Source organism: Silurus aristotelis (assembly GCF_946808225.1).
Source record: "Silurus aristotelis genome assembly, chromosome: 21".
NCBI classification, from domain to species: Eukaryota; Metazoa; Chordata; class Actinopteri; order Siluriformes; family Siluridae; genus Silurus; species Silurus aristotelis.
This window is the reverse complement of record NC_139594.1, coordinates 1,625,331-1,637,193: the sequence shown is the minus strand read 5'-3', so window position 1 is coordinate 1,637,193 and position 11,863 is coordinate 1,625,331. Positions and strand designations below refer to the sequence as shown.

At 38.2% G+C, this 11,863-nt stretch overlaps 1 protein-coding gene across 1 annotated transcript in view; it reads left to right on the top strand.

The window, feature by feature from the left end:
- Window positions 1-3,339: 3,339 nt before the first annotated feature.
- ldlrad4a (low density lipoprotein receptor class A domain containing 4a) overlaps window positions 3,340-11,863 on the top strand; it is a 22,284-nt gene continuing 13,760 nt past the window's right edge. Inside the window, exon 1 of the mRNA XM_083524611.1 lies at window positions 3,340-3,903. Within this exon, the coding sequence (XP_083380737.1) occupies window positions 3,777-3,903 (127 nt within the window). The 5' untranslated portion in view covers window positions 3,340-3,776. The remainder of the gene's footprint in view (window positions 3,904-11,863) is intronic.

Below are 11,863 nucleotides of genomic sequence, written 5' to 3'. Positions count from 1 at the left end.
GGTGTTTAGTAACACACTTAGTGATAAAGAGCTATATGATATAAAATCACTTTATTACATTTAAATTATGTATTATTATTATTATTATTATTATTATTATTATTATTATTATTATTACATCATTAAAATAAAAATGTACTTTCATAAACATGTAAGTGTAAGTGATAACACATTTATTCTAATAAACCAAACATATAAAATTAGATAATATAAAAAAAAGCATTTTAAAAAATGCTAAAAACGTGTTTATGAAATTTATTTGATATAAAATATGAAAACATCTACAAATATTTACATTTCAATTCTGAACAAATTTCTATTTAGGTTTTATGATTGATTGATTGATTGATTGATTGATTGATTGATTGATTGATTGATTGATTGATGGATTGATTAATGTATTTAAATTCCATCTCACACTAAAACTATTTTTTTTTTTTCTAGTTTATTACATTTTCATTCTGTTTACTGAGTGTAATATTCATTATAAATATTATTATATTGTTATTACTATTTATGATTTATGATCTATTTATGATGGTTTATGATGATTTTTACTGTTATAACATATATAAATATATAAAACAGTACAAATTTATTGCAGTAGTACAGCGAGCAATGATCCCTTTAAAAAAAAAAACTCCTAAAAGCCAGTGTGTGTGTGTGTGTGTGTGTGTGTGTGTGTGTGTGTGTGTGTGTGTGTGTTTTACAGCTCTGTGGTTTCCCCCTGCGTGTTTGCACTCTGTATGTTCAGGAAGTTGAAGCCTGTTTTGTCTGATTTTTTGGGTCTCTGTGGGTATCTGAAGGGGAAAAAGGAGGAAAAAGTCGTGTGTGTGTGTGTGTGTGTGTGTGTGTGTGTGTGTGTGTGTGTGTGTGTGTGTGTGTGTGTGGGTGTGTGTGTGTGTGTTCTTTATGTTTAGGTTTTCTATAAGAAACCTACTCTGAATAATATCATGCAAATAGTCCCTTTTAAAGTTCCGCTTTTATCTATCTATCTATCTATCTATCTATCTATCTATCTATCTATCTATCTATCTATCTATCTATCTATCTATCTATCTATCTATCTATCTATCTATCTATCTATCGAGATATATATATATAACTTTACACCAATCAGATGAAAAAAAAAACCAGACAGACAGACAGACAGACAGACAGACAGACAGATAGACAGACAGACAGACAGACGGACGGACGGATAGCCAGCCACTGCTCATTGCTGTAACACATGTAACACAGGGTAATGGAGGGTACATGTAAGATGTAATCCTGGAGTAAACAGTTCTGTACTTAGTAAATAGATATGTTGGTCATGATCAGGTCTTAGAATGAGGTAAATACAACCTCAGATCAATAACAACACAGAACATTACAGTGTTGTTTGTTATTTTAAACGAAGTACATGGTTACTGCTTTAACTGAACATCAGTAAGTGTGAGCACCTCTACATCAGGTGTGTGTTAACAGTCGCCAGTTTATACACCAATTATTACGAAATTATGCACTAAATATTCATATATTTATTTTATTTTTTTATATATATTATATAAAAGTTTTTATAAATGTATATTATTACATTTACTGTTAACAATTAATTACTGATACATTTATTAGTAATTTTCTTTTATATTTCTTTATTTTATTTTTGGTATTTTTATTTATAATATTGTTTGGGTTAGGGTTATATTATATTATATTATATTATATTATATTATATTATATTATATTATATTATATTATATTATATTATATTAAAAGTTTTTTTTAATTGAAGCTTTGTTTGTGTACAAAATTCCTGGTTATATTCTGTAAACATTTGTTATAAATACAATTTTAAAAATAAGTTAAAATGACAGAAAGTATATGATGAATGAAACCCGTAGCCGTGTTCCAGCTGTGATCTTTAAGATCTTCATGAAGATGCTGAATGGAGGGTTGTGGGGTGAGGATGAAATTAAAATGATGCTTAATTGAAGTACAAATCTTGTTTAATGTGATAATTATAGTAACAAAGTATGATGACTAACGTATCACACACACACACACACACACACACACACACACACACACACACACACACACACACACATAAACACACACTGGATAGACAGACAAAGAAACGTACTGAGTCATTCTCTGACCTCTGCCTCACACTCTGTAGACTAGAAAAGGATATTAACACACACACACACACACACACACACACACACACACACACACACACACACACACACACACACACAACCGGAAGGAAATAACGGCACCTAACACACCCTAGTTGCACTACTTGTGTAATAGTGTGTGTATACAGTGAGTTCAGAAACTCAGACTCTTTTGAAAACCCATTGAGCCTCAGTGACGGCTTCCAGTCTTCTTGGGTGAGATGGTGTCAGATCTTCTCGAAATGGGTAGCATCTGTGAACGTCCACCTTTAGCTCTCTCTCTCTCTGTGTTGATGTTCTATAAAGTTCGGGTCTGGGCTGCTCAGGGCCGTTCAGAACCTAGTTCTGAAGCCATACCAGCTTTATGGCCTTGTGCACTTTGACGCAAAGTTTCTTTAAGAACCTCTGCTTCAGTGTAGGGTTGATGAGCAGTGCAGGGTTCCATTAAATGCCTCATCACACCTGAGAACCTTTTTTTGTCACGTGCCTTTAACCCAGGAGTCTACCACATAGCCCTGAGTGATGGAGAAGTTTTCCATCTCCACTGAAGACTACTGAAGCTCTAATAGAATGACCACTGGGTTCTTCTCCAGGTTGGTCACCTCCCTAAATGCAAGGGAGCTTCTAAATGAAGGGGTTTGGTAGTTCCAAAACCGTTATTGCTTCACAATGATGAAGCTCAACGTGTCCCTGAAAACATTCAGAAGTTTAGAATTTAGTTTTCCCTTTTCAACATGAATGGATTATGGAAGTCTCTGAGGAGTTCCTTAGACTTGATCGCTTGGTTTTATGCATCCACGGTGCGCAGAAAAATATCTCCAACTGTAATTCTATTATTTCTATTAAATGTAATTCTATGATTTTATTCTGAATATTTGTATTTAATGATTTATTGATTATGGCTGATGTGAATGCAGCACAGCTGTAACTCTAAACTCCAGACACTTAGCGGCGAGACTGCAGCCACTCTACTAAGTGTGTGTAATTCTATGCTCGATACACACTCTCCATGTCTAGACCTGACATCTCCCTCCCTTTCCTCCTCTCTCTCTCTCTCTCTCTCTCTCTTTCTCTCTCTCTGTCTGTCTCTCTCTATCCGTCTGAGCCCCCACCCCCCTCCTGTCTGGCTCACATTCTGCCCCTCCTTTTCGGAGGAGGAGTCATGCGCAAACACACACACACACACACACACACACACACAGAAACACACGCGCGCGCGCACACACGTACAGCGAACCCTTTCCTTTCCGGCTGCGCGCGGATGGTTTCGGTAACCGTATCCCGCCGTCCGTTCCGCGCGCGCGCTCCAGCCGCCGCGTCGCTTTGATTATTATTATTATTATTATACAGATGGGTGGTGGGGTTTTTTTTTTGGTAGGGTTTTTTTTTTCTCGCTCTTTTTTCTCCAGGATGACGTGATTAACGCGCGAGACAGAACGGAGACCGGGGCTCCCACTCGGGCTTTAACAGACCCCCCCCCACCACCACCACCACCACCACCACACACACACACACACACACACACCTTCTCTCTCTCTCTCTCTCTCTCTCTCTCTCTCTCTCTCTCTCTCTCTCCCTCTCTCCCTCTCTCTCCATCTCTCCCTCCTCTTCATGCGCCACCACCGAACGGTCCCGGGCACCGGCAGCGCGAGCTCCACCGACACCACCACCAACTCCACCAATGCCACTCGCTCGTGCGACTGCAGCGCGTCCCAGCAGCCGCGGGGAATGGAGAGATGTGAGTCTCATTTCCGCTCTCACTAATTAACCTCATTATTAAGATTATTAAGATTATTATTATTATAATTATTATTATTATTATTATTATTATTATTATTATTATTATTACTGGATTATGGTTTATCAGCAGCATCATTCATTTCGCTGTGTCCATGTCTGTGTGGCTGTGGGGGCATTTTTTGGGGTATGGGGTATGTAGGGGGGGGGGGGGGGGGGGGGGACAGACAGCCGCGAGCTGCGGAATCGATCTGGTTTACCGGCCGTGGTGTTACCACGGGTGTTATTTTTGGCCTCGCGCCTCCGGTTCCGGTTTGTCTGTGGGCGTCAAATATTCATTTATGTATTTATTTAACATATTTATGTTAATTGTTATTATTATTATCATTATTATATTTGTTATTATTATTATGAAATGCAGACGGTCTTGCGCGCGTGTACGTGTGTGTGTGTGCGCGCGTGTGTGCGTGCTTGTGTGTGTGTGTGTGCGTGCTTGTGTGTGTGTGTGTGCGTGTGTGTGTGTGTGTGTGTGTGTGTGTGTGTGTGTTTGTGTGTGTGTTGTTAAGACGGGGGTGTAAAACTTAAAACGCACGCGCGTTCTGCTTTCCTTTGCTTCTTAGATGTTTCAGTGACCCAAAAAAAAAAACGAACAGAAAGCAAAATCCTAAAGAAGATGGTCAAGAAAACACACACACACACAGAGAGAGAGAGAGAGAGAGAGAGAGAGAGAGAGAGAGAGAGAGAGAGAGAGAGATTATTCGGTAGTATGTTGCTTACCGGAAGTTCTGATCTTAATTGGTCTTTAATTAGAACTTCCGGTTCAGGTTCTGCAGCGCGTTCCCGTTCCCGAGAATTTTCCTGCTCAGTTTGTTTATCGGCATTTGTTGTTAGAGATAAATCCTTCTTCTTGTGCTTATTTACACTATTCTGTAAATACGGTTATTATTATTATTATTATTATTATTATTATTATTATTATTATTATTATTATTATTCACTGTTTACCGACAGAAATGACACAGTTTTTAATATTTATATCTATGTAATTGTGATGTTTTCAGATCGATGCAGGTACTGAACCCAAATCTGGGATATTCTGTGTTGTATAATGGTACACAATAACAACAATTTGTCCAAGCTATTTGTAGGCATTTTTATCCATTAATTCAATTTTTCTTCGTAGTACAGTAATCTCCCGCTTTACCGCGGTCCGAATCTCACGCCCCGGTTTATCACGCAATTGTATTTGCCACATCACTGAATAGTTTGGCTGATTTTCCCGGTCTCTTGCAGGGAGAGCACTGTAGCCCAAAACACTTACAGGGAATTGTTTTTATGTTTAATGTTGAAATAAAGAAATGTATTAATACAAATATAATTATTAATAATGAAGTAAAATGTTAGAGTACAGTACTGTGTACATAAAATAGCATTTTTTGGGGTGGCGTCCTTTTATCGCGGTTTTATGTTTATCTGTGGTTTGGGAACGTAACCACAGCGATAAACAGGGGATTACTGTATTATTATTAGTAGTATTAGTAGTATTTTTAATCCATAATGAACGAATTGTGGGATGTTCATTACTGGGTGTTCATTACTACCTCGGAGGTGAAGCGATGGACACGAGACCAAAAAAAGTGACTTATTAGCAGCAAGTAACAAAGAAGAAGAGAGAGAAAAACAGGGGCGGGGTGCCAATACATTTGCTCTATGATTTCCACCTTTTGTAGTGATGTTTTTTTTTATAAAAAACAGCAAAAGAGAAAGAAAGAGAGAGAGAAGCTTCATTTTGAGTAAAAACGAAAAGAATAGTGTCTAGAAGTGTGTGTGTGTGTGTGTGTGTGTGTGTGTGTGTGTGTGTGTGTGTGTGTGTGTGTGTGTGTTATTGTTATTGATGTCTCTATTCATATGTAGCGCTGTAATATGACACGTATTTCACATCAATATACTCCAAACACACATACACAAATGAGAAGAAGAGTTGGGGGTCAGTGTTCTCATCCCCACACTAGTACCCTAGAGAGGGGATAGGGGACGGAGTCAGCGCTACTGAGGCACCTAAAAATCTCTAAATTACATGTTTATAATGCAAATGAGACATACATTTCTGAAGCTTGGTGTCAGATGTAATTGTACAGAGGAATAAGGGCTTTTGTTTCTGGAGAAATGCACTACACTACCATCTAGGATGTACAGGAGAGGGTTGTAGGGGCTGTTAAAGCTAAAGCTAACAGCTACAAGGCTAAAGCTAATCTTGCCTGACTAAGGCCTTGGTGTTCATTTGAAAAAAAATACCAGGAGTGTGCTATTTATAGAGACGTATTTCGAGAAGCAGGTTCTACATAAGGAGAAACGTGCTTAAAGTGTGTCTCGGTTAGGTCTCGCTCGATACCGCACACACACACACACACACACACACACACACAAAGCCTGGTCTAATCCGTTTTCAGCATGGCAGCCTGGGAAACAGGATGTCGGGACGAGTTCAGGGTCCAGAATTCAATTTCACCATTTCAGACGAACGCATTTCAGACACCATTCTACTGTCTTTATGCGTATATGTTTTATATATCGCTGTTATAAGGCTTTTTGGAATCAGTTAACAATTATTAATGGCACCCCCACCTGTATTAGTATATTAAAATTATATACTAACGTCCAATCAGAATTCAGGATTTGAGAGCAGCCCTGTGGAGTAAAATACACTTTAACATTTAAGGCATTTGGCAGATGCCATTTTACAGAGTGACTAACATTTATCTCAATGATACAACTGAGCAGCTATGGGGTTAAGGGCTGTGCTCAGGGGCCCTGGAGTGGTAGCTTAGTGTGGCTGGGATTTGAACTCATGACCTCCTGATGCCTAAACCACCAAGCTACCATCTCCACTACTAAAAAAATTAAGGATAGATGAAGACTGTTTATATGAAGGTTCTGGGGGAGGATGGAAGGTGTGAACTAATCCGCAATATGAAGGGTGATCACTAGATCATATAATGGTGCCTACAAAATAAGTTGAAGATGAGGAGGATGAAGAAGTAATAATAATAAATATTATTCATAACAACATGTAAAACTGTGTGAAGAAAAATGTGTGAATACATATACATATATATATATAACTATACCTTCTGCATCCTGTCCAGACGTCTAGATGTTTAATTTTTTTAAATCAGACATGCAGGACAGACGTACAGGATGGCCCTTAGATTGCGACATAGAGATCAGACGTTTTTTGTTGACGTTTTTCGTGTGAACGTCGCTGCGTTCCAGCAGTCCATCTGGGACGTAGGCTGCCCATGGAGGCGTTTACAGAGATGTAGAGTCTGTCCCGTAAACACACCGGCGTTAGAAGAGTCCTTATTTTTGGATGTGGTGATATCACTGGTCTGTGTTTGTGTGTGTGTGTGTGTGTGTGTGTGTGTGTGTGTGTGTGTGTGTGTGTGTGTGTGTGTGTGTGTGTGTGTGTTCGTCTCCTAAAGGACAAATACACAGAGTGGCACAGAAACGTTAATAAATTAACTACTGGCATTAATAAAAAAAAAACAACCGGTAAACTAATGCATGTGGATGGTGTGTGTGTGTGTGTGTGTGTGTGCGTGTGTGTGTGTGTGTGTGTGTGTGTGTGTGTGTGTGTGTGTGTGTGTGTTGGGGGTTTGTTGGTCTTCAGAATGTTTGTCTGTATGTGTGGGTGGAGTGTCTGTGTGTGTGTGTGTGTGTGTGTGTGTGTGTGTGTGTGTGTGTGTGTGTGTGTGTGTGCGTGGTGTGTGTGTGTGTGTGTGTGTGTATGTGCTGGGGGTTGTCGGGTCTCAGGATGTCTGTGAGGGGGTGTAAGAGTGTGATGAGGTCACACCCAAGGTCAGCTGCCTCGGTCCTCTTTCTGATCTCTGTGTTTTTGTGTGTGTGTGTGTGTGTGTGTGTGTGTGTGTGTGTGTTTTGGCTTAAAGGCACTGTGTATAGATGTTAACTTGAAATAAATAAATAATAGATATTAAACAGGAAGTATTTTGTAAAGTAAATAAAGTTTTTCCTCTCCTGGACCGATGCAGCAGTGCATTATGGGTATCCTATTACTATAACTATAAATCTAAAATCTAGGGCACTAAGGCCCAGCGGAATACCGGGGTGACTTTCAGACATCAGAAGGTTATTACAGTGTCCAAGGCGAGGTGTAAATAACACGGCTAGATGTGTGTGTTCATTACGATGTGTATGAGATGCTAACGGGCGTTCTCAGCAGACGTGGATCTCGTGCAGTTACTGGAGATAGTCCTAATTTAATGCTAACATTTATGGTGAACATTTAAGGTAGACGTCTTACTGAAACATTTACGATAAACACATTATTTAAGCATTTACAGTGGACACAGTCCTCAAGAGTTTATGGTAGTCCTGTTACTCGAGCACTTACAGTAGATGGGTTCCTTGAACATTTTATGGTTTATCTCTTATTCAGCATTTGCCATAGACATGCTACTGGAGCATTTGTTGTAGATGTGAACATTTACAGTATATATTCTTTTCAAGCATTAGCAGTAGACACGTAACTGAAGCATTTATGGTAGACACAATACTGAAGCATTTACGGTAGACATATTAATGAAGCATTTATGGTAGAAACAGTACAGTAATTTAGCAGATTGGTTGCTTGAACATTTACAGTATATATTCTTCTCAAGCATTTTGCAATAGACACATTACTGAAGCATTTATGGTAGACATGCTACTCAAACATTTATGGTAGATGTGTTCCTTGAACATTTGCAGTATATGTCCTATTCAAGCTTTTTCATTGGACACGTTACTGAAGCATTTACGGTAGACACAGAAGCAATTATGGTAGATGCCCTACTAAAACTTTACTATAGCTCTCCCTTTTTTTAACCACTGTTATTTTCATTTATTGTTCAATTTTAAATCGGTACACACACACACACACACACACACACACACACACACACACACACACACACTTGCCATATTACAGTGTCATTGAGTGAAATGAATTGCTGTATGATGTTACTCTGTGTAATGTGTGGCCTTTACAGCAATGCAGCTTGCTCTTGGTGTTTGAGTGTGGGTTTTTATTTTGTGTATGTGTGTTGTGAGAATTTAACAGCCCCCAGAAGGTGGAGTTGGGGGTGTTTTAGGGGTCATAAAGCCCCTCACCACCCCTGTATGTTGGGGGATGATTGGGAGAGTTAAAGAGTTTTTGGCCTTTTAACAGCTGCAGCTAAGACTCAGCCTTGACATTGGCCCTACTTCTCGCTTTTGTGTGTGTGTGTGTGTGTGTGTGTGTGTGTGTGTGTGTGTGTGTGTGTGTGTGTGTATATGTGTGTGTGTCCTCAGAGTCACCCTTGTCTTGTACACCGTCCCAAAAACCCTCCCCAGATGTACCCAGGATGATGTGAAAGCAGGGGGCTGAGATTTTTTTGAGGGACCGTATGTGCTTTTTGGCATCAGCTGTTTGGGGGGTTTGTGTGTCTCGTTGTGTTTGTCGTCTCAGACGATGTGCTTCTGATCGGTCTTAATGATGAACGAGTTGTTTGTCTGTCTAGTATTTTTTGAAATGCTAGACTCAGTGTGAGTTGGGGTGCCAATAGCTTTAGGGCTGAAATGATTCCTCGAGTGACCCGAGTAATTCGAATACAATAAACTTTTACCGTTTAACTGCACATGGAGCACTGTGTTTCCGCACGGACTATTATTTCTGCCGCACCACCCGCTAGAAAAAAGTCAATTCTCGCAGGTCCCAGTTTTTTTTCTCGCAATTCCGAGTTGTTGTTGTTTTTTAGCCAACTGGGCAGCGTCTTCTGTAGTGCCAGAAAGTTTTACACATTGAAAATTAAATGGGCTACAATCAGAAGAATCGCAGGGTATTAAACTAAGTCTCTAAACCTTGGAGAAAACTCTGTCTAACAATCAGTTTGGAACAAGACAGATTAAGAAGAGGAGCCTCAGGCCCACAACATAGTTACTGGTGGTTGCACCAGAAATGTTGGATGTTGACGAGAAATAAAGTCAGATAGCAAGGAGAAAAAAAAATCGGAATTGCGAGAAAAAAAATTATCCAACTTTTTTTATGTGGTGGAAACAGACTTCCATAGGATTCAGGATTTTTGTTTGAGGATTTTAAAATATATTTTGATATTTTGATTTGATTTCTCTTCAAATATTTAATATTTTTTATGTAACATGGCAGTTGTATGTATTAAATAGGTTTAGTTTTCACAGATATTCTAGTATGAAATTTCAGCAATAAAATGTAAATTTTTCTAAAAAGGAAACAAATGACTTTCAATTTACAGTTTTTCTCAGTTTGTAGCGTTTCTCAGATCAGAAATAAAATTCTCAAAACGACTTGTTCTCCACATTATTGAGTCATTTGTGCTCATCATAAGAACGATTCTTGTTGCTTTGATTAAATTGTGAACACTTTTGTACATTATTTAATGGATTGTGTACGAGTGTCTGCTGTTTGTCTGCATGTTGATCAAAATTGTCAGAATCTTTTATTTAAAATTTCTATTAATTTATTTTGTAAAAGTGTTGAATTGATGAATTGTGCAGATGAATGTTGAACGTCACTAATGAAGGCGAGTGAACGACATCAGATCAACCAATCATCAACCAGTTCTCTAAAACAGGTCAAAGGTGTATCTGGTGAAGCTTCAGTTGGAGACTGATTACAGTCAGAGCAAAACTGAAATTTCATACTAGAATATCTGTGAAAACTAAACCTATTTAATACATACAACTGCCATGTTACATTAAAAAATATTAAATATTTAAAGAGAAATCAAATAAAAATATAAAAATATATTTTAAAGTCACTTTGATCCAAAACATAGTTTATATAAAAAAAATCCAGAAACTGTTCAGCATCATACTGAAAACACGACTAAACATTTTTAAAGTCGCTGTGATCCAAAACATAGTTTATATAAATGAGCAATGACGAAGGGACTTTAAATTCTGATGGGAATGAGATGTTCACTGACACAAAAACTTACTTTTGAGAGATGAATTGAGGATTTTGAGAAAAGTTCAGACGTTTTCAGGAAATCCACTGTATTGTGCTGTTTGTACACGTTGTTTTGAGAAATGCACTTTACTGATTTGCAAATATTCAGGATGATTTGAGAAACACTCCAAAGCAGCTGAGAAAAACTGTCAGAGTCTTATGTCTTATTTTCTCCAGTATATTTTAGTTTATTTATATTGATCTTTAATAAAGAAAAAATACTTCTTATCCGATTACTCGATTCATCAGTGAAATAATCAGAAAAATACTCCATTACTTAAATAATCGATAGCTGCAGCTCTAAATAGTTTCGCTCGATTTACTGTTATTTTCTTTTATCCATTTACAATCTTCCTCATTACAGGAACTGGATGAACACCTTCTGACCAATCAGAGGTGAGAATTGGTCAACGCTGCTTTATACTGTGTAATTATCGAGGTTCTGCTGAAACGTTGGCACCACAGTGGGATGAGTTCACGGACTCCACTGTCTCACACACAATTACAAATCTGTCATTGTTGTCGTCAGATTAGCGCACAAACAGTAAACAAACAACATAGTAAACAAAGTTATTTGGCTAATGCTAATGATTAATTAGCTGCTGAAGCTGCGTTACTGCTCGTATTAGCTTACTATGACAGACAGACAGACAGACAGACAGACAGACAGACAGACAGACAGACAGACAGACAGACAGACAGACAGACAGATAGATAGATAGATAGATAGATAGATAGATAGATAGATAGATAGATAGATAGATAGATAGATAGATGGATGGATGGATGGATGGATGGATCATTTTTCATCACTGTTGTAATCTGTGAGAACAAAATAATGGAAGTTAAATGTAACTGTAAAAGGATAAAAGTATGATCAGTTGTTCCGGAGTAAACAGTAAACTGGGTGGAAATGTGCTGTGGTGTAAGAGGAATA